The sequence below is a fragment of the Heliangelus exortis genome, chromosome 3, assembly GCF_036169615.1.
Source record: "Heliangelus exortis chromosome 3, bHelExo1.hap1, whole genome shotgun sequence".
Lineage (NCBI taxonomy): Eukaryota > Metazoa > Chordata > Aves > Apodiformes > Trochilidae > Heliangelus > Heliangelus exortis.
In genome coordinates, this window is record NC_092424.1 from 50,916,924 (window position 1) to 50,940,393 (window position 23,470).

The 23,470-nt window shown below is 40.6% G+C and overlaps 1 protein-coding gene across 1 annotated transcript in view; it reads left to right on the top strand.

The window, feature by feature from the left end:
• Window positions 1-1,461: 1,461 nt before the first annotated feature.
• Window positions 1,462-23,470, top strand: part of MTHFD1L (methylenetetrahydrofolate dehydrogenase (NADP+ dependent) 1 like) — a 150,054-nt gene continuing 128,045 nt past the window's right edge. The window contains exons 1-7 of the mRNA XM_071740561.1: window positions 1,462-1,614; window positions 5,602-5,652; window positions 5,731-5,784; window positions 8,559-8,683; window positions 9,809-9,909; window positions 10,825-10,949; window positions 18,832-18,943. Coding sequence (XP_071596662.1) covers window positions 1,477-1,614; window positions 5,602-5,652; window positions 5,731-5,784; window positions 8,559-8,683; window positions 9,809-9,909; window positions 10,825-10,949; window positions 18,832-18,943 — 706 coding nt within the window. The 5' untranslated portion in view covers window positions 1,462-1,476. The remainder of the gene's footprint in view (window positions 1,615-5,601; window positions 5,653-5,730; window positions 5,785-8,558; window positions 8,684-9,808; window positions 9,910-10,824; window positions 10,950-18,831; window positions 18,944-23,470) is intronic.

The following is a 23,470-nucleotide window of genomic DNA, read 5'->3' on the forward strand; positions in this document are numbered from 1 at the left end:
AAACGGAGGGGGGGGCGGGGACCTCTCCGAGCACCGCCCGGCTGCGGATAGCACCTCCCTCGCCTCGCTCGCCGAACCGACCCTGTCGCTGCTACCTCGCATCCCGGCGGAGGAATGAGAACCGCGGCGTTACGGCGCTGCCTGGCCCCGGCGCTCCCCGCAGCGCTGCCGCCGAGCCGCGGGCGGTGCGGGCCGGGGGGCGGGAGAGGGGCGGTGGCGGCGGCAGCAGCAGCGCGGTAAGAGAAGCACATGGGGAGGCGGTACCGGCTGATGCAACCGGGGGGCAGGAGGGGGGGGGACGGGAGGTAAAGGGACTTAAATTTTTTTTTTTTTTTTGCGGGGGAGAGTTTCTTCAGTGAGTGAGGAGGGCTGGTTTTTGGGGTATGTGATGCTCCACCGGGAAAGGGGGGCGACCTCGTATTAAAATATCCATCCTTCCTCCACCCCCACTCCACTTAATTCATCGTTTTGGTTTTATGTTTTGTTTTGTGGTGTTTTGGGGTTTTTTGTTTGTTTGTTTTTGGTTTTTGTTTGATTTTTGTTTGTTTGTTTGTATTTTGTGTTGTTTTGCTAGTTTGTGGTTTTTTTTTTCCGTGGCTGTTGTGTTACAGCATTTGCAGGCTTTACGTGGTGGCGGTGAAGGTGAGGCTGTGCACGGACTTGTGCCTGGAAAACGTGCCCTCTGTCGTTCCTCATCGCCCCCGCCCTACCTCCCACCCCTGTCCATTCACCCTCAGCCGGGACACTTTGTCTGTCACGGCATTGACCTGAATTGGTCACTGCCTTTTCTGCAAGGGAGGAGGGTATGAGCTAGCAAAAAAGTGCTCTAGGCTGTGTTTTTCTCTGTTAGTCTTGCCTTCTGTGGGGAACAGACAGACGTATCTTCCAGGGAGTGTCCTCCTGCCCATTGCGGGCAAGTATCATTTGCATGTGCAAAGGTACCAGACCTGGGAGCCACTTAACCAGAAAATTTTTCCAGAAAGCACTCCCAGTGCCTGGCTCCCACCGTTTTTTCCAAGAAGTGGTGTGGCAAACAGAGCTCCTCTGTCTCCCTGCTGCCCGCAGCTCTGAATAGCATCCATGAAAAGTGGCTGGTTTGCTGCTATTAGGGCTGGTGATGTCTGTGTGTAAAGCAACTCAGGTGTAGTGGCCTCTGCTTCTGTCACCACCTGGCCCTAGGGTGTGGAAATGTAGAACTCATCGAGGGCTCAGGGTATTGGATCCGTGCTATGCTTCCGGTGGTAGGGCTGGACAAGCCTTCTCATGAAACCATGTAGGCTTGTGATGACATTTTGGGCATGTCAGAGCAATGACACCTGTAGCTGTAAAACGAAGGTATTTTGGTCCGTTAAGTTTTTCTGTAGCTGCCTGCCAAAAGCCATCCTTCACAGTTTACATCTATCTGTAATTTTGGTGCTGTGCCTTAGTGTTTGACTAAGGTTTGTTTTGCTGACTAAGGTATGTTCCTGCTGACTCATGTTAGGAATATTAATTTTGCTAATGTTTTGCTTGTTGTTACTGTGTTGCAGTAAAATCACTGAGAATGCAAAGAAATCCTTGGCCTCTCTTAAGAAACAAAACCCTCGGCTTGAGCCAACACTTGCCATTATTCAGGTAAAGTATGCTTGGTGGCTGTGAGAGATCCCCTTCAGTATCACTGCTTGTCTGAACTTCAGAAGTGCATGATATTGAAAGCAACTTTTGTTCAAGCAAAGTGGTATTAGGAGGCAGTTCTACCATGCTCAAACTTCAGACTGTGGGAAAGGTTTGCAAAGGAAGGGAACGATTTTATCCCTTCCTCCTTTGGCTAACAGTCTTCCCCATTGTAAGTACAGATTGTCTTTTCTTACAGGTTATCTTGTGCTGACTGACACAATTGATTTGAAGTAAAAGCAGTCATTCTCAACCTTTTTTTTATCTTGAAGCTTTTGTTGCAGTCCTGAAAAAAGTTTATGTGCCTGAAAATGTGGCTTCCTTCCACCTCCCACCCCTGAAATAACATTGCCAGGCCTGCTTCCTGTTACCTTTGAGCAGCTGTATCTAAGGGGAGGACTGATGCCCTAAGGAGAAGAAAGCCACACTGAAAACTTCCAGTCAGCTTAAAAGGGCTTGTATGAAACAAATGCTCTGTGTAAAATGTCAGTATCTGTTACAAGTAGCAGCACTTCCTCAGGTGAAGCTATCCCATAGTAAACTGAGAACTGCTGTATTACTAACACCATGAAGGCCTCTTCTTTCCATGATGGTGGTGCTCCTTCTCTCATCTTGAGAGAGACAGTCAAACTCAGAGGTAAGGATTGTTATCCCAGCAAAGCTGAGAGATGTTCCTCTTTGATTTCTTGAGGTTTCAAGGCCGAGACATTTGGCATGTTCATCATTCTGAGTGAGACCCAGAGCCACGCAGGCAGAAATGCTTTTGTCCTGTTTCCTAGGATGGTTGGTGCCTTTGAGTGAATAAGCACTTTATCTCTGACCCAGTAGTTTTTAATTTTAAAACCTATTTTTAACTACTGACAGTGAGTCTATGAAATGCAGCACCAACTTTGAGTTGGTTTTCTAGCAAGGATGACCGAACAAGCTCTCCCATCTCTTTCCCCTGCCTCCCCGGTGATTTTGGTTAACGTTTTCAAATAGTCATCAAAGACTTTAAGGACTACTAGAAAACTGGTGATCTGTGTTCTCAGTGATCTATTGTTTCTCATTTCTGTCTTGTCTCCAGCCAGATATACTCTGAGCTGGCCCAGGTCAGTGAATCCCTCTGGACTGGAGAGGTCTGGGGAAGCTTCCATTCAGCCACATTAGTCCCTGAGTGTGGTTTTCTGTGTGGCCACAGGACTGTTTTATGCTGGCACAAGAGACATTGTCAGGATAGGAGAGAGCATTCTGGGAGGAGGGGGAGGTTCTGGCTCACTTTTAGGGCTTAGTTGGGATTTCAGCTGCATCAGTGTTTTGGTTTTGATCACAGGCTGTAAATGAATATCCCTCTTTTCCTGTTTATCCCACTTGTTTTGCATCGTGAAGTGGCCTAGATTCTTTTGGATGAAGTTCACCCAAATTATGTTCTCCAGCTGTTGGTCACCATAGCTCTAGTCTGGTTGTAAGGACCAGTACTGGGAATGAGGAGTTGCAGAGTAAGCTGGTCTGGAGTGCATTTTTTACCTCTTGAAAACTGAATTGATACCTACATTCTACCTACATTGCTTATTATCTGTGTTGAACTTCGGCTGGACTGAAAATGACAGCAAGAAATAATTACTAGCTGTTGCTTAATTTTGTTAAACTGAAACCTTGTAGCAGAAAGATCCTGGTTAGAATTGGAGCTGTTGCCCTGCAAAGCTCAGCAAAGAACCAACGGCTCCCCTGAACCCCATGCCTGCCCCTGACTTTGCCTGTGCCACCCTGTTTGTGACACAGATGGGTGTGGAAGCAATCAAGTTTTAGAGAATCACCACCAAAGGTATTGGAAAAAGAGATGTTAATATAAATTTGTAAAAGCAGAGCTTGACAGAGTTTCATGGCAGGGTTCACTATATGGAAGAAACGTATAAAGGTTGGAATTGGGTTGGAGTGGAATTGGATTGGATTGGAAGGATTTGGAAGAAATTATTTATATAGAGATAGGAGAAATCAAGTCAGGACTGGGTTTTTGGGGATCAGGGAAAATGAATGAGGGAGCACTTACCATTGAGTTACAAGATCCAGTAAGAATCCTTTTGCTTGCTTAGGTGCAGCTGGATCCAGACTTGGTCAATGGCTTATGTCTAATAAAGGGTTAAGGAAAACGTCTCATTGAGTCATGAGCTTCAGGGTGGACCCTCTTGCTTTCTAAACTCCTACTTGGAGAGGAGTTTAGATGTGGCTAGATCCACTCCTAGCTCCAGACTTGGTTAATGGTTTATGTCTAAAGGGATTAGGTGTAGAGATTTCAATGTACTGTCTAATCTTCCCGATTCACTGCACTTGCAATTGAAACAAGAACAATGTTGGGCCCGCTGCCCTTGTCACTAAAGCAAGAACAATGTTGTCTGGTGCAGTCATTGTAACATTGTTATGCAGCCTGGGGCTGGGGTGTCTGCACCACCGTAGTGGTTTGTGATGGGAACCGGTTCAGGGCAGGGGCTTTCTGTGCCCACACAAAGGTGATTGTTCACCAGTGCTGCAGGAGCAGGAAAATTACAGGGCACAGTGCTGAGCCGCTGGTGGCTTCATTGCAATTTTACCCCTTGAGCAGTCCTGGTGGGTTATGCATCAGTATGGGGATGCAGTTCCACGCTGACTGGCGTGGGGGAGCAGCTGCTGAGCTCTCCTTAGTCCTGTCTCTTCCCTCGCCACAGTGTGAGCTCCACGGGTGTTCTCAATGCAGCGGCCTCCGTTCTGCCCTCACCCCGAGCTGTCAGATACGGGGAGTGGGAGACTTGCGCAGTGCCAGGGATGTAGGCAGTGGGAGCCAGAGCTGCTTCTCTCCACAAAGCCTTCCTTTTTGAATGCCTTTTTTTTTATTTATTTATTTATTTTTATTGTCAGCAGTCTTGAATCACTGGTAACTGACAGGTTAATAAATTGTTACAAGCTTCAACCAAAACAATTTTGGGTGATTCCAGCTGCCAGTCAAAGCTAGTGCTGGCAGCTAACCATGAAGTGAGTCACTCAGCTCTGATGGAAAGTCACTGTCACTGAGTCTTGTTATAAAACCTACATAGAATTTATTAATGAAATTGTACCATTCTATTTAAAATTATTTATTTTGGTTCTGTTATCCGGGTTTCAAGACATGCTATATATATAATCGTATAGCTGTAAGAAGCGCTTTATTCATTTCTTTATGAAGCCACTAACATTTTTGAGGGTGAAACCCTTACTGATCTGCTGGTAGGAGGTTGCTAGTTCTTGATACTGAATTCAACCTATTATTGTTACTATATATGAAAAGATTTGGAGAGCCTCCTAAGATTCAATAGTAAGTAGAAGACAAAAATTCAGCTGTCGGTATTATGGTAAATATCATAATATATAAGGTGCATATAAGTGTAGAGACTTCAGGGAGGAAGATTCCTGGGTGAGATGGTCTCCTGGGCAAATCTACCCAGTAGATACTTCTGTCCTAGCACAGGTGCCTGCTGACAACTGAGGAACTGATCACTTCTCTTCCTTCTATATTGACAGAACAGACTGTAATACATGAAAATGGTATTTCATCTAATTTTTAATGGTGAGGCAAACCAGTGTTGTCAGATGATACAGGGACACAGCAGGAAATCTTAGTGTTGCTGTTGTCCATTTCATCCTTGTTATATGGATGAATGGAGAACAGTATCTTCAGATTAGTATCTTTCTTATGCAGGACACTTTTGTTATAAAAGCAGCCACAATTGTCTCTAAAAGCCAGGCTAATATCAAGACACAAATTAATCAAGTCAAAATATATATAATAAATGCCATTCTACTTCTTTCTTAGGATTGCTAAGCTTCTTATTTGTTGGAATGCTAGTAGACACAAACATCCTCACTACGTTTCTTGCATAGACCTGTGCATTAGTGTAGTCCACATTTTTAAATGTAAATTTATGATTTTAAAACTTAGTTTCTGTTTTGTTCCCCAAGGCATGTAACGATCGTTTGACTCAAGAAATAAACAAGAATTTTGCTGAAGAGGTAAGCTTTAGCTGATGCACTTGGTGTTAATCATGAGCTCCTTGCCTTTGGCACTTAAGAAGCATTTTCTTTTGACAGGTTGGTCTACATGTTATTCACACCTGTCTCCCTGAAGGCAGCAGCAAGGATGAGGTAAGTATCTGAAAGACTCTTCCTTTTTTGCTTTCATCAGAAACTTGTGTTTTCTGCTGGTGTTTGTTATCACTTTGAACTGATCTCTGTTAACTCAGATAGGGGTTGGAATTGCTTCAGTTGAAATAGCAAGTGTTATCTCCATATTGGCCAGCGTGGGAAAAAAGGGAATTAATGGTCTTGCCTGCTGTCCCCTGGCAAGCTGAGGCAGAATCAGCAGAGTAATGTTTTGTTTTCATTCTGGTGCTTAATTGCAATGTCCTCTCATACCAGCATGGATATCTTGTCTCCCACGGTTGCTCTTGTGACTGAACTTGATTCTTGCCCCCCCAGTTCAGGGAAATTAAAGATTAATTGATTTGGATGATGGTGGTGGTGTTTGAATGCATTTGCTTGTTTATTGATCTTGTAATGCTTAAAGTATGTATTAAAAATTCACCCATCCCAAATCACTGGAGGGCCAAATTCTTACCTTGTCAAAGGCATTAGGTTGGGGGCACAGCACTACTAGTAGCAAGTATGTTTTAAATACAGCAAATCATATTATTATACATGATCCTAAGGCATCAAAAAGTAAAAACACAGCAAAGGAATGTGTAGTGAAAGATGCCAGAGTTCCCAGAGAGCCTCCTTGTGCTAGGAGAGTTTGATGATCCTGCAGTCTTGTGGGTTTTGTGTACTGTTTTGTATTTGGTACACTTTGTTTATAAAACGTTACCGACTTGCAAGCTTCTCAAGAACAGCTTCCAGATAGATAGAGAGGAACTTAAAGTGAAGAATTTCAGGAGTCTGGTTTTGTTGATGAATAGACAGTTACCCATTTAAGAAAAGAAGGCTTTTGAAATAAAGATCAAATACACTTTGCTGTTAGTAAATACATTTTTATAGGAAATAGGTAAAATACATATATTCAGGGTGCAGCAGTTGTTGCACTTACTTTGAAGTAATAGGAAGTAGCTGAGCTGGGTATGAAAAGAGAAAACCAGAGTATTTTTGCTACTTTAATAAAGTTACTTCCAATACAGTTCATAACAGTTTGTTTCCTCCCTTGATTGCTCACTACGAAAAAGTTTTGTTCCTCTGTTGAAATCCACATGGTAGCCCACATTCCCTGGTTTGGGAAGGCAGGTGGGATTTTGATACTGTGCATTTTTTGTTCTACTGTAGGTCCCTGTGTACAGTAAAAATGAATTAATCCAATGAGATTACTTCACTCTGAATGAGTTGCAAGTGTTTTAAATGCTGTGATGATGAAAAGCTGAATTAAAGTAATATGCAAGGAAGATGGAAAATGGAATTATTTTCCCAGGAAGCAGGAATATAATTTGACATTAATTAGATTCAGGCTCTTTATGAATTATGTTTCCTTTAATTGCTATGTAAGCCTCCAACATTTTGTAGCATCTCAGGATTTACTTTCTCATCTTACTCATCCTACTGCTATAACAGGATCAATATATGTGCCTGTTTCTGTCTCAGAAGTCAGCAAACTAGAAGGGTATTTCTATACCAGTGACATGCTTGATTAATTTTTGTTAACGTGAAAATAACACACTCTCTTGGTTTGGAGTTGCAGATACTCCGGGGCTGTAGTCTAACCCCTACAAAATTTCCCTACCTTAATGTTGATTGGATAGGAAGTGTGTGGGCACTTAAGTTTGCAATTATATTGAATAATTTCCATGCAAAGCATTTTAGGAAAGTGTGGTACTAGCTAAGGAAAAAAAGGCATACTCATTTTCTGCTGGATATTAATACAGTGAATGTAGTGATTGCACACTGATTTAATTTATATTGTGGAAAGAAATGCTCACGTGACATTGCTCACATGGCAAAACTTTAGCATGTTTTATTCCATTGTGTTCTGCATGGTTACAGCAGACTAGCCTATATGACTATGGATCAGTGTTGCACTTTAGAGATGAAGCAATCAGGAGTAGGTAGTACAGTCTCAAATGTGAAATATGAACAATGATAAAATATTTGAACTCACATTTGGTTCACTACTTGAAATTCATAAACTTCTGCACAGTGCCTTTTCAACATTACAATTCTTCACTCACCCTTAGGACCAGGGTGTTTTGAGACAGAAAACTGATAACAATATATGCTAGTTTCGTAAGAACAAATTGTCTCTTCTATAACTTTTTTATATTATATAATATAATTATATTATTTATTATAATTATAATAATTATTATTATTATTATATATTATAATTAATATAATATTATATATTATAATATATAATATAATATTATTATATATTATATATAATTATTATAATTATTTATATTTATATAGAAGTTATAACTTCTATAACTTCTATAACTCTTCTATAGCTATTTAAGTTTTTTCAGTGTTACAACTTTTTGTCCATGTTCTCTGTTGGGACACAATCTGGTCCTGGTTTGAACTATGCTTTAGCCGAGGCTTCTTATTTCTAAAAACATCTTCTAAAGCCACTACAGTGTCAAGATTTTGCTGAGATTTTGAACAGTGAAATAAAAAATTACTTTGGCAGTGTATTGTAATGTAATATGTGTTGGATTTGCGAAATATTTAGAATAAAGTCAGGGTGGCTTAATTTGGTAAGCCATGGAAATATAAAACAAGAAAAGTGATTATTGCTTTTTCGTTTAGAAGTAGCAGTAATATGTGAGGGAAGGAAACATGGCCCTAAGGTAGTTTTACAATATAGGTTTTATCCCCTTCTTATTAGAATCTTCTTTTGTCTGTTTTTCTGATCTTTAATGCTTTTTATTATTTTCTAGATTGTCAATGAAATCTTGAGACTTAATGAGGATCCAAATGTGCATGGCCTTGCCCTTGACCTCCCAGAAAGCTTATATAGCAGTAAGGTATTAAATGCTGTGAAACCGGAGAAGGATGTGGACGGGTAAGTGGGGCACTGAGAAATAATATCAGGAGACACGAGGCTGATGGCTCTGTAAAATCAATTTTCCCCTGTGCTTTTCTTTAATGGATTCTTCACTCAATGTGTCTAGCTGTGCTATTGAGCAGTGATAAAAGATGCTACTGAATCAATTAGTCTTGCTGAAGTAGTTTTGATTCATTATATTTTTAATCTTTATATACTGCATATTCAGAACATGATCATTTCAAAGAAGTAAAAAACTAAGTTCTGATTTGCTGATGATACTTAAGGTATTCGAGTACTTCAGCAATACCAATGGTAGTCACAAAGTACTGAACACAACCCCCAAATTTTTCACAAGAAGGATTGATTGCAAAGGTGCAGAGAAGGTTTTAATTTCCTTACAGCTCTCTCTCACAGTGGGAGAGTAGGCTGTAACAGTTAGGGCCAATTAGTGGAACTTTCTGATCAGTCATGAGTTGCACTGCGCTCTGGAGAGGCCACTGGCATAATTTAGGTGTCCGGGTTACCATTTTGCTGTTCTTGCAGCCTTCTTGCTCTTAGTTTCAGACTGTGGGCCATTTTTCAAACAATATTTTAAATTTTTTTCTATCTCGTCTTTTCACATCAGAAAAAGAAATCTTCCAAATTAGTTACCTTCCTGTTATCTGGAGTACTGGAGGTTGACAGAAAATGGAAATTCGGAGCATCCTTGTGTATCAGGGAGAGCACAGTGCATGAAGCACTGGAACGCCCAGGATCCTCCCAGCAAGGCAGCCTGGGACCAGAAGGACACATTGCCTCTGGCTCAGCTTGGCTCTAGCAGCACTGGTCTGGTTCCACTGCAGCCACTGAGGTGTTTTGGCCCAAAATGCCATGGGTAGTGCATCGTGATGTGTTTCATGTGCTCGTGTGACTTGTTCTAACTCCCAGATCCCTTTTGTGGCCTCTCTTGAGGCTCAGTATTTGTCTTATTGGCATGTGGGATGATACAAATTAGCCACAGTACATGACTGTCAAAGGATTTACTTTTATGAGATGTATTTGCACTTGGGATTAGTGGTTAGCCATGTTACAAGTTTTACTGAGGATTTGTTGCACAAATGTTTTCTTGTTATAACAAATTGCCGTATTTTTCCACTGCAGATTATCTGATGTAAACCTAGGACGCTTGGTACGTGGTGATGTTTCTGACTACCTAGTTCCTCCTACAGCGTGTGCTGTCATGGAGCTTCTTGAAGATTTAGGTGAGACATTCTATCATAATTATTATAGTAATTTTATCTGAACTAATTTTCTCAGTTTTATTCCTGACTGAGAGACGAATATGATCTCTTTACCTTGTGGTGTTTTCTGGGTTATGTTCTTTACCCACTCAACATATATTTGTCTCCTGATAGTGAGGAACCTCAGTGAGATCTGAGGTAAATTACATTATACGTGAGGTATATTACATATATATTACATTATATTGGCAGAAATGAGTCTCAGTCATAGAGATTTTGGAGATTAGGCAGAGATTACCCACAATATGCATATTTAATCTCACTGAAGTCACTGGAGACATCTGAGTCTTCTAAACCAAAAATACAAACATCACTTTAGGGATTTCACTTGGCAATTTTGATTATTGTCAATATTTGGAGAAATCCAGGTCTGCCTGTAAGTAACTGCAGAGTGAATCTTTTGGCTTGGGTTGTATTGTGTAAATGTTAATACTGAAATGGCAAATGTAAACAAGTGGCTGTTAGTTTAAGGCAGTGTCTCTGAAGTAGTCTCCTTGATAGTAATCCATAATGTTAGAGACAAGGATTTCTGTAGCAGAACTGTAAACAGGAGGTCAAATGTACTTTGTAACAAATATGAATGAAAAGATGTGTGCAAATAAAATAGCAGAGAACCAGAAGAGCAGTATGTGCCTATTAGAACCAGAGAGTCTCTGGGAAATAACTTAAAACCTGAGGGTTTTTTTCCACATGTGCTCTTAAAGAGTAACCTGTGATGCCCCAGCTGCTGCTCTCCTGGCCCTTCTGGAGGGCTCCGGTACCGGGTGGCCTGGTAAAGGCGGGGAGTTCCTGTGCTCCAGTTCTGCAGCCCAACAGAGCCTGGTGCTGGTACCGCTGCGGTGAGGGCAGGACAACAACTTTCCTTGTGTCACACAGGTGGGAAGACGGTGCTGCTGGTGGGAGCTGTCGGGGCGCCAGGGGCCGCCCTGCAGTGCTTGCTGCAGAGGGAGGGAGCGGCCACCCTGAGCTGCCCGTGGAGAGACCCTCAGCTGCAGGCCAAGGTGGGTGCTCTTCTGTCTCCTCCTTCCCCGGGCCATGCAGCATCCCTGGCGTCCAGGCATCCCGGATGGAGGCCCCTGTGGCACTGCTCCCCCTAATGGCTGTTCCCCGGGTGGCACTGGAAGTCACCGGTGGCCAATGTGGGTTAGGATTTTTTCACTTCTCCTTTGCTGCTTGCTTAGGACTGGTGCTCAGGCAAACAGGGGTCTCTACCAGAATCACAGGCACAGAAGCATCACGGTTGGAAATGACCTCTAAGATCATTGTGTCCAACCGTCAAGATTCCCCACCCCAAACCAGAAAACAAAAACCAACAAAGCAACCAAAATTATGTATCACCATGCCCAGGACAGCATGTCCTGAAGTGTCTCATCAACACTGTTTTTAAACACCTCTGGGGGTCATTACTCTACCATCTCCCTGGGCAGCCAGTTCCAGCACCTGACTACTCTCTCAATAAAGAAATTCTTCCTAATATCTACTCTAAACCTCCCCTGATGTAACTTTAGGCCATTTCCTCTAGTCCCATCATTTACTTGGCCAACACCTGCCGCCCCACAACCTCCTTTAATGGAGCTGTAGAGAGCAGAGAGCCTCTTCTGCTGTAGAGAGCTCAGCCTCTTCTTCTCCAAACTAAACAATCACAGTTTCCTCAGTTTCCTATGAGGAAGTCTCTTCATAGGACTTGTTTTCCAGACCCTTCATGAGCTTGGTTGCTCTTCACTTGGATGTGTTCCAGCAACTCAATATCTTTCTTGCTGTGAAGGGCCCAGAACTGAATGCAGTGCTCAAGGTGTGGCCTCACCACTGCCAAATATTAAATATGGAGCAGCAGCTGCTATAACTTCATTAATTTATACTAGTAGCTGTAAAATAAATAATTCAGTGTTACAGCTTAAACATTTTAGGTTTCCCTTTTTCTCTATCTTGGTGCTAGAGATGCCTTTCTTCTCGTCCTGTGATATATTCATCTCTATAAAATTACTTTCACTGAGTTTGTCTTAAAGGTTTGAAAATGCTGCCTCTTTTGTGACAAGGAGGATTGCAGTCTTTACCTTCGAGAAGAATTGTAAAAGGATTCAGAGTCTTAATTTGAAGACTTTAATTTACATGGTCTTCCTGGTTGTTTCTTGCAGAGCATTTAACAATGACTTCAAAGTTGGTCTGACTTCCTCTAAAACTTCCCAGTTTGTCCCTTAGCCCCAAACTCTATAGAGTAATGCAGCTGGGAATGTGTTGTCCTTTAGTCATGTGCAGAGCGGATCCAGGTATTACCTGTAGAAGAGACACATGTATTTCAGGGGCTGTCTGGAAGCCGCTGTAGGGGTGCGGTGGGAGGGACAACTCTATTGTTGCATTTGGTAGCATCTGCCACAAGGTGGCAGCCAATGCAAAGTGATGCAGCGTCCAACTTCTGGGTGTTGAAGGCAGGGACAGGGGGAGGAAGGAAGTTTTAAGCAGCTGCATTAGTTAGAAAGTTCTCTGGCAGAGCTGTGTTTTCACAGCTGCGGATGTTTTTGTCAGGCTTGTTTCAAGCTCTGTGCTTTAAGTGACTGGCAGCGCTTGGGGAACATGTGCCTTTCTCAGAGATGGGAGCACTGTGAGCTTAATACTAGCTATCTCTTATGCTTTAATTATTTCTCATTGCTTAGGGTTGTGCTAGAGAGCTGCTTTGGACTGGATGGGATGGGTCATAGGGTGGCTGGAGGTGTTTCCACTGACTCACCACAAAAGGCTTGAACCAACAGCTGCAATGCTGTTGATATGCTGAAGAAAGAAATCTGTTTCCTTCTACCCAGATGCTTTCCCATAATCATGCTTTGCTTTTCAGCATTCCCTGTAGCTTACTTCTCACAGCAGGTCACTGATGGGAAACAGAATAGGAGGCCTAAGCAGAAGGCAGTTCGAGGCATTGCACATCAGTCTTTCCAAGTGCGTTTATTGCATTTTATTCGTAATAAAGGAGTTTTGGCTTTTCCTGGAGGGAGTAATAAGCAGAGCTCAGGGGAAACCTATCTTCCTCATATGTAAGCCTGGAATGTCATGTCACCAGTAACCCCCAGAGCAGTGCTGACCTTGGCTGGATGTAAATCTGTTATAGTTAACTCTAGCTCCTAGATAAAATGTAGTGTGTGCAGGGAAAACTGTCCTGTTTCGTGTTTCCAGAGGCTGACAATGAGGCACCGCTCTCTTGTGGCAACCTCTATTTGAAGTACAATGTTGTTAGATAACATGATTATAGCTGATGGTACAAATTCATTTTCTCGCTCATTTGAAATGCTCATTAAGTAAAAACAGTTTAATGGATCGAAATGTTTCTTCTCTTGAGCTTTTTATTTGAATTCTAAGTAAGAAAATGTGCTAGTTGATGTTGAGGTTTTCCCAAGACTCAGAAGAATTAATTCATGTTTTGTTTTTACTGCATAATATCTAAACTTTAGACATGGCTGTATACTTTCTTCTGAATGATACCTCTACAGTAACAGTCTCTGTGGTGTTGTTTGGAAGTATAACCCATGGTAGCATGACTTCGCTTATAAAGTGAGGGATGAACTTACTAAGAGTTTTCATTGAGATGCATTTGTTTTGCAGTATCTACCAGGAAAGGAAAAGTTAAGCTTAGAGATAGGTATACTTTATCTGCCTTAATCCACTGGCCTGGCCCATGTGCACTGAAGCACTAATCCCAAACCTAATGATGTAATGCCTTTCTCAAGCAGATACCACATTACCTTGGACAAGCTCTGCTGATTTGTTCTTCCTTTTAAAGGGCAGTGTAACAAGAAATCTTTTCTTCAGAAATTCTAATGGTTTAAGTGAGACTCACAACACTAAAACTGTAGGGTTTTTTTGAATCGGGCTCTGTATTGCTATGGACTTGTCATTGCTCCTTTTATTAAGAGGAAGGTACGGTTTAGTCCATCTTAGAAAAAGTCTAACAATGTAGAGCTACACACAGAATAATGCTATGTGCCATATGACTTAGTGTGCTCCTTTAAAGCAAGTCTTTTCTGTCCTATGGCAGGAAAAGGAAATAAAATGAAGACTATTACATCTCAATTTCCTTGCTTTGACCTGCATGAATAGTGGACACGCTTTGCATGTTCTTTTCCCTCTGTGCTTGATATTTTGCTAAGGTGAACAGATCATAACTGTTTCTTTTTTGTCCAATTTTACGTTTGCTTGGCTCTAGCTATTAAAAATTATAATCATGTCACAGCTGAGCCGTGTCCTTCAACACTCTTGAGATTCCCAGGGCTTCAAATAAAATCACAAGTGAAAGAAAACAGTATATTTCAGAAGGTTCTGGTACAGATGTACATAGCTGCTGGGAAGAATTGCTGTTCTTTTTGCGTTGATAAATTGGATGTAAAATCATTACTGAATTAAGAGATAAAGATGAACATTTTGGTGGAAATAGTTAAGATGTTATTATTCTGTTAAGCTTTGTATAGATAACTTTTCAAAGTACAATTATTGCAGAGTGCTTTAAGAACGACTTACTGACATATTTGCAGGAACATTTTGCCTGGTAGTCCTGTTAAATGACAGCCAAAAGTCAACTCATCCTCACAGACAAAGAATGGGAACTGATGTACTTAATACGTTATTATGCAGGAATTTTGCTATATTCCTAGCTTGAAAGTGGGTTTGCAAATAGATTTGAATTGAAAAATGCAGATTAAATTTCTTTTGCCAAAAATGATTAATACTTAGTACCTATGAGGACATAGAATTTCAGTTTGGTCATCTAAGTTCAGTCACCTCGAATTCAACATGATCTTAAGCATATAATCTGCATGTGAACCACATTATGCTGGTTTGAAAGAACCTGCTGTCCTACAATTTTATTGTAAAAGAACTGAAAATGGATCTGTCTAAGTATGCTTAGAAAGGGAAAATATGTTTAGAAAAGCCTAGTTGAAAAGTAGGAGAGTGAGTGGTTTAGCTGGAGTGCATGAATGGAAAGTTCCTTTTTCAGATTTGCTAAGAACTTCTTTTGGCCACAATCTGCTTATCCTTAGGACCAATACTTCAGCTTCAAACTGTTAGGCATCTCTTAATCATTTACTGTCCTGTTTTTGCTGTCTTGATTTGGTCAAGTATCTAGCTACTGGCAGAAAATTACATTTTATATTGTTGGACACAAGTAGAGATGGAAGGGCATGAGAACAGGTACACAGATCCCATAAGAGGAGAGGGAAACTGAGTGAGAGTTTCTAATGACAATGCTGTGGATGAAGTATTTCAGTTTCAGCATTTTATGTGCATCATATCTGTTCCTCACAATTAGGAATTTATCTCCCTGCCTGTGAGATAGAGGAACAGCTGCTAAAGCAAGTGTCATGGTCATGAATCTACCTGTAAGACAGGTACATTCAGGCTGATGTGGCAGGGGAGGGGCTGTCAGTGTCTGGGCAAGAAGGCGGTATAAGGGAGCTGGGGGCTGCCTGCTGCAGCTCATCCCAGTGTGTTGCCAGTGACTGACAGACCATAGCTTCAGCTTCCTGAGATAGAGATGGAGCTGGAAGAACAAACGTAAGGGGAACATGCCTTTGTGCAAAAAGTACCCAAAACTAATCAGTGACATAATGTTTTCAAGATTTCAGAAAGTTACTAGATTTGCTGTGATTTAAATGGAACCTGATCTGTAAACTGATGTGTTTTCATAAGGAGAACTGTGAAAAAACTTTGAGTCAGGTTCCTAGTCCTCATCCCATCTCTTATATTTTAGCTGGCCTAGCTTCAGATCCAGGAAATTCAAGACTTTTATATTTCAAATATTTATTTCATTTTTTTTTATTCTTCTTTGGTCATGTATTTAAAAATGCCTTTTGTAGTGGTCAGTTTTAGCTGTGGGGAAATGCAATTTTCATGCAGGTTTCATGGCAAAATGGGGTTTCAGTTATCTGGAATGTACAGCTACTTTGTACCATTATCATTAAATTCTTGGCTGGAAAGTCTGTATTGTTGTTTTAACATTTGGTGCTCTGTCTTGGGAATGGGTGGTGCTTCTTAATCTGCTTCTACTTAAATCTTGGTGGAGAGAGTCATATTTTGTTATGAGGTAAGGTTTCAGATTATTTATTGGCACAGCTCTTCCCAACTAAAAAAACATTTGCCAGTAAGAAGGAAGGATACTACTGAATTATTGGCTTACTTTGTCTTCAGCCTGTTGCCTAATGTATTAGGGGTGATTTGGCATGATGCTCCTTACTCTTTCCTGCCTGGTGGGACACAGCCTTATTGTCCAGGGAGCACCAGGCATTCAGTCACCCTGTGCTTGCATATTTCCCTTCATGTGTATCTCTTCAGCCTTCTGGCTACAGCTGTCTGAAGCATCTGGTTGCTGTCAGATGTGTCCTCTGTCCTGGGACTTGTGCATTTTCTAGGGAGGTTGAATGTGATGATTTCATTGTAGGTCTTTTCCATCTGTAACACCAGTGATTTGTTTCTGATGTGGAAGATAAGTCTGCACATGCCTCCTAAGTCTTCAAGCTTGCTTTAATGATTTACAGGCAGTCAAAAAACTAAGTTATGGCAAGAGAGTTAAAAAAACCAGGGAAGACATGGGCTTCCTGCAAGTGAAACCAAAATGGACTTCACAAATCTCTTTCAAGGACACCTATAATTCTATAGACAACAATTTTACTTTCAATGGTCTCACTCTCTGTCAAATGCATTTCTGGGTATAATTTTTTTTTTTTTTTTTAATACTTGCAGGGGAAAAAATAATCTATAAAGTGTCATATATGCTTTAATCACTCTTCAGGAACTTCTTCAATAGTAGCACATAAAACACTTGCTTATAGGGAGAGTCACGGTTTTAACTGTGCTTTTTTACTTGTACTTTGTGAAACTAAGGGAAAGGAAATCTTGATGGGGAAGGCTCTTTGATCAGTGTGTGTTCAGCCCATAGTGCAACTGTTCTCTGATGTGCAATACAACTTTTTTCATGGAGAAGATGGGTCAGGGCAATGAAATGAAAGATTCAGATGGTCTTCTGATACTTTGATGGGATGTGCCACGTTAGCCATCCAAACTACTGTTAATGTTGACTAAAAAAAATTATTATGTTCAGCTGTTAAGAACATTTTTTAACATTATGGTCGGTAGTCATAAAGATTAATGTTTGGTCAGGTCAGTTGTTTTCTGGCATTGTAGTTACATTGGATCAATTCTGTCATAAGTATGCTGGCTGAACATTTGTCAAAAATATTACTTGTTGCATACAGCTCTCAAATGGTTCATAGTTTCACAATGTGAAGCAGCGTGCAAAGCTTTTAGTCTTTGTCCCATAGGCTTTGCCTGAGAAGACATACCTGACTATGAGTATGTGAATTATAACTGCTATAATATGAGTAATATTTTCTTAAGAAAAAAAAGGCTGAGTTCATTTAACTGTGAATAATCATTGTTTTTCTCTGTGTTGATGATGTTGACTTAAGGCAGAGACTACCTCCTTCTGAAGGGGAAAGCATGTCTTCAGCATAGTATTCTTGGTATGGAAGACATTGCAGCATCTTTTTATCCAAATTTGCTTGCAGATTTCTCAGCATGATGTGGCCTGATGCTGGTCAAGCATTATGACTTAAGTGGCCTTCTAGGAGTGTCATGTAAGTTGATATGCACACCAGAGGTAGGAGTGTAAGCCATTTGGCAAAGGCTGAATTACTATTGAGACTGAATGTTTGCAAGCAATCATAGAAGTGTTGCAGGACTCCTGAGTGAAGCCTGAATCAGCTCATTTCATTAGATATTTGTCAAGGAAGAAAACTTCTCCCACACTTTCTGTATGTGGATCTCTAAGGGGGGTTAGGCCATCCTTGTGTCCTCTGGGGAGAAGGCAGAGCTTTTTTAGCTTTCTGCCTTTTCTGCCACAGTTATTCTCTTCTCCTTTCCTGGATGTGCCAAAAACCTGCTGTCCATACAGGATTTGTAGCTGTTCATTTTTGGCAGCAGTGTTGGACAGGGTTGCGTCAGAGCACTTTTGGCCAGAAAAGAAGCTGGAATGCTTTTCAGTCTCAAATCAATTCAGAGGGGTTTGCTAAGTTTGTGGCACTTGGTATTAATTTCCATTTTTCAAAGTATTCCCCAAACCATTGCATCTCTAAAATAATTTTCACATTCAGCCTTGATGCAGTGTTGTACCCATATTTTGCTTTTTTACTGGATCTTTATACATCTGTCTCTGGTGCTGTCTCTTATCTCATGTTGATTCCAAAGCAGGCCCATGTTTCAAAGGAAGGAGAAAAGGAAGACATACTTATGTCTTTGATTATAAGAATTTTTGTAGTAACCATATTTGCTCCCACATCTGTCAGGCTGCTGAACTAAATCAGAACTAAAATGCTGAACTGATAAGCAAGCATATGAACTGAGGAGGAAAAAAGATGTTTTAATTGGTATTCTTCAAAGGCATTTATGTTTGCAGATCAGGTCATCTTGTATTCCTATCAGCTGGCCTGGTTTTCTACTGCAGATAATCTGATTGTACCCTTTATAATTGCCTATTTACTGTCTTTCAACCCTTCTTTTTCTTAAGTCTCGCTATGTTATCTTATTGTTCAGGACTTCAGACAATGATGGGGTTTTTCTTTTAAAATATGCTATCTGCATTACATATTATTGCTCCTGACTCTGACCCCACTTGCCTGATTTCACAATTTATTTACCTGACTTCATTTTAAAGGCTATTGTTCTTAAATTTTATAGTGGGGTAAGAACCAAGCCATCAGTTTGGCTTTTGTTGTTGTCTGCAAATACTTTGCTCAAAAGACTATTGCTCCATAACTCTGAATATTATCAAACGCATATTCAAAAGTGTATTTCTAACATGAAATGCTCATTTTGTTTCTGGGGGGTGTTTTGGGTTGACTGCAGCTTCGTCACGTGGATGTGGTGGTGGTTGGCAGTAGAAAACCTCCTGATATTCCTGTGAGCTGGATAAAGCCTGGAACCACCGTTATCAGTTGTTCTCCTGACTTGCTGTCAGGTAAGAGGCTTTAAAAATAACAGTGCTCCAAATTGATGTACAGCAAGTCTTTGAGATAAGTGTGTGGCATGTTGGTGACAGTGCAATGTGGTTAAAAGCCATGTCTCTGGGAGAGGGCCTTTAAAAGTGGGTGTTTGTGTACAGGGGATATATATACATCTCTGATGTATGAAAAGGGAAAAGGGGTCAGGTGAGGGAAGAAAGGCTGGAGCAGATTCTTTGTGCCAGGATTGGTAAGAAACCTGTGGATTCAAAGAATTCAAAGGGAAGATTTCTGGATCATCAGATGAGCTATTATTTAGTGGGGTCTTTTTTTTTAGAATCACAATATGGTGACTTCTGTGGGTTCACCTGCAACACAGGGAAGAAAAGAGGGTCAAAAATATCAACTGCAAAGTGCTGTAAAGCTGTGTGCAGAGAATGGTGCAAGAGGGAAGCAGAGAAATCATGTAAAGCTAAGGACATGCAGAGTATCACTTGCAGTAATTAGTGCTACAAAAAAGTTTGGATTACCCTCTTTTCTCCTCCCTTGACTGGTTTGGGAGGGAATTTGTATATATTAATTTTTCAGTTGAAAAATGCTACAGAATTGTATTAGGAATAAAATTAAGTTTCCTAGAAGTTATTTTACTCTACTGCTAGAATTGCGTTTACTGTAAAATTCCTTGAAGTCATGTCAAAATCTGTGTATTTTCTAGATTTTTTAATATTTATATGAATTTGACTCTTCAGTTTCTAGATGGGATTATGCTGCAAATAAATAAGAAAATAAGGAAGTCTATGGGTAGTGTGACTGGTTAATCTGTCACAAGTGTGCTTATTGACATCTCTTGATACAAAACTGGAGAAATGGGCATAAGGCCAAACAAAACTAGTCGTATGGTTCTTAAACTAGGGATATTCCCTAAGGAGAAATTAAGCAAACATTCTATGCAGAGCAAATGCAAGATCAGGCTCATAATAAAGTAGCTTCTGTTCCCATGCAAAACACTACCTTAGCAAGATGTTCCTTTCCTAATCTTTTGTGATATCCTCTTGGCTTGAACACACATTGCGAGTGTGGGAGGTCTGGGCTATTGTCTCAATTGTTCAACTGAATTATCTGAAGTGAAGGCATTTGTTTTCCACCTCACAGAACACTGCTCTGATCCTAATAAGGATCTCAGCAGTGGGTACCAAGCCTTATACCTTGCTGGTGCTGCACAAATCTTCCAAAAAAAATTCGTATTTTCTGTTTCCTGGCCTGGTGATTAGGAGACTACTTACACCTTTAATGCCAACTTATTTCACATAGCAATTATTGGATGTAGTTGTTAAGTATTCGTGGGGCAGGGCTTGGAGCATAGGTCTCTTTAGCAGGTATCCAACCTACTAGTATAACATATTTTTTATGTGAAAGGAATGTCGGAGAAAAAGAAAGGGGAAGAGAAGAGAGGAAATGGTGGTATAGCAGTAGCACCTATAAATAAATGCATAAAAGGAATGACCCACCCTCATTTTAATGCTTCTAAGCAGAAACCTCTTGGGTGTTGGACTTGGGGTAGAGGTGCAGGTCTTTGGAGGAAGGACAGGGGTAAGCCAAAACTTATAAACCAAAGTTATGATGTATAACTGCATGCCATGTCTTGAGGCTTAAGTATATTCATGCCTTAGTTGCTCTGTAGAACTATAGATAGTAGTAGTGTTTCACTTCTCTAAAAAGTGCTTTTAGGAAAACTGCATAAAAACATTTGAGTTGTGTTCACATACCACAGCAACATTTGTTCTTAAGGTAGGAAAAGTAAAATTTGGTATAAACATGTAGATTTCTTTGCATTTTTTAAGTTGCAAGAGTAGGCTGTGCTAAGTGCAGCATTTCTTTGGAAAGGCAGCATGAGATTTTTAGCAAGATAATTTAAATGGAACTGCTGTAACAAATGTCCATCCATCTTTCTGGTTATGCCTTTGAGATGGTCAGAACCTTGGAGAAACTCCAAAAGAATAGCAGAAATGCTTTTTTGCAGATTTAAAAAATGCTGGCCTGAAGACTTTACTAGAGAGGTACATGAAACACAGGTGGTTTTGACAGGAAGAATGCACTTAGTTTAATTGCAAGATATTTGTTGAAAGCCTATTGTGGAGCAGTTGTTGACCTAGGAAAAACAACTGAGACTTACAACTGACTCTCTAGTTTTAGTTTATGGTTAAATCTGGCTGAGATGCTTGGAAATTGTTATGTTTTTTTTCTCACTTTAGAAATGTCCAGCTTAACATCTGTGAGGTCACAGGAGCAATATGGAGTCTGAAAGCAGCAATGGCCATGAAATATCTTTAATTCTTGCTAGACGATGGCTATATTTCTATCTTATATAGGTATTCATGTAGTCGAACACACATTTTAAAAGCTGACAAAAATTGCAAGGACATAGCTGGATCGGGAAGCTGTAATGACATAAGCCAAGGCAACAGAGCTAAAAGTGCTTGCTCCAAAGTGAAAGAGTTGTTTTTCAAGTGTTTTTTGTTTGTTTTTTTTTTTTAATCTGATCGAGGTTTTTGAGTTATCACAATTTTAATATGTTCTACAATTTCCAGCAGTGCAGTCTCTTAAATCTGCTGCACTAATGATTTTGGTATTGAGTGCTGGTAGTGTCTTGCAGGAAAATACTTTAAATGCGTATGCGTAGACATGAAAATCAAGTTTCTGAACAAAACTTAAAGACACCCAAATTACTGTTTGGGGTTTGGTGTTCAGCTCCTTTGGGGTCACTTGAAAGCTTAAGCCCATATGGCTTAAGTATGTTAGAGGGAAATTCAGCCATTTCCCCACCTCTTCCTGAGCAAACAGGTAGTGCATGGCAGCATCTCTCACCCATCTGTACGATTAGGGTGAGTCAGAGGAGGGAGCGCAATGTCTGCAGTTCAGCTGATCTTCTGGCCACAGTCCAAAGCAGAGAGTGCTCTTCCAGCTCCCATCTGGAAAATTTATCCTAAGAGGGCTGTTGCAATCCTGTGATTGTCTTGCTAGCTTATGTGTGCATGACTTTCACCTCTAACTTCACCTTCACCCCTTTAAAAGCCTTGTTAGTTGTTTGTGGGGTGAGCGTGTAGAATAGGCAGCCTGACAGCAGTGGTTTGTTGAAGGGAAATGTCTAATTCTGATATGTATTTACACATATGCTAGCTCTGCCCTGATAAAGAAGTCGTATTAAGCCAAATAACATAAAAAGTCAAAATGTTTCTGTAAAGCACAGATGTCTGAAAGGGGATTTAAAACTTCATTCTTCCTACTTCATTTGTCTCTTTGGCAGCTCTCCCAGCCTGGTCTCAAAGCAACAGCAGTCAATTTATGACTCTGATAGACTGTTCCAGTAAAACTCTTCTGTCTGTGTCTAAAACTGAGCCTCTCTAGAAGACTTCATTTATTTATTTATTTATTTATTTAAATGCCAACTGTTAATACAAATAGAATCAATTTTCAGATACTTTCTTAATTAGTTGAATGTCAGGACTGTTACCTTCTGCTTGGTTAACTTTGCCACTGATGTCTAGGTGCCTTCTGGCAGGAAAGTGTGAGGAAAGATTACAAAGCATACAGAATGAGGCTGAGGGTGTATGCAGAAAGGGTCTTGTGCTCTCTCTGTGATGGGTGTGAGAGAATGGGCTGGAGTGAGTGTGGTGTGGTGGGGTTCTGGGCTGGGTCCTCTGCACACCTCTGCCTGCTGCTCTGGCTCCAGCCTGAGGTTTCGGTGCTCTGCCGCTGCCTGGACCCTTCTTGGGCAGGGTAATTGTGCAAGGCAATGTGAGCATTTTATAATCAGTACAGATGGGATGAGTTGAGTGAGCGCTTGACCCAGGTCAGGGTTTGCAGTTTGGTTCTCCTGTGGGGGAAAGGTTAAAGCTGTCAGCACACAGTTGTTATTTTTTTATTACAGTTAGGTTTACGCCCTTCAGAATGTGACTGGGGCCTTGATATGCCCACAGAGAGTAGGATGTGAATTTTGGAGAGGTTTCATCTTGATAACAAGTCAATAAGCAGCAACGGAAGAACAAGCCAAAAGAAGGATTACAGGAAGATGACAAAATAATGTATTAAGTTAGGGTAGCTAATATATGATTATCATATGATATATTACCACTAGAAACAATTGTAACTGTCTCTGAAATTGAAGTCACTATAAATTGTATAGACTCTTCAGAATACCTACTTTTAATGTTAAACTAATGAAGATAACATTTGCTGCTCAAAAATTTTTGATTATTTTTGTTTCAAGTCATAAATCTCATTGGTTAATAATCCTATTTAGTATTCTGCAATAAATTTTTTCTCACTTTGTGTGTGGGAAAGAACAGTCTTCACAATACTCATTTAGGCATTCAGTTTAGAAATATATATAGCTTTTAAAATCCTCACAGCTGTCTGGCTTTTGTTTGTTTTTTTGGTTTTGGGGTTTTTCTGTGGTGTTGGTGTTTTTATATTTGGGGAACGGTGTTTGGGGTTTTTTGTTTCTTTGTTTGTTTTTTCCAAAAGCAATTAGTTACATTCTGGAA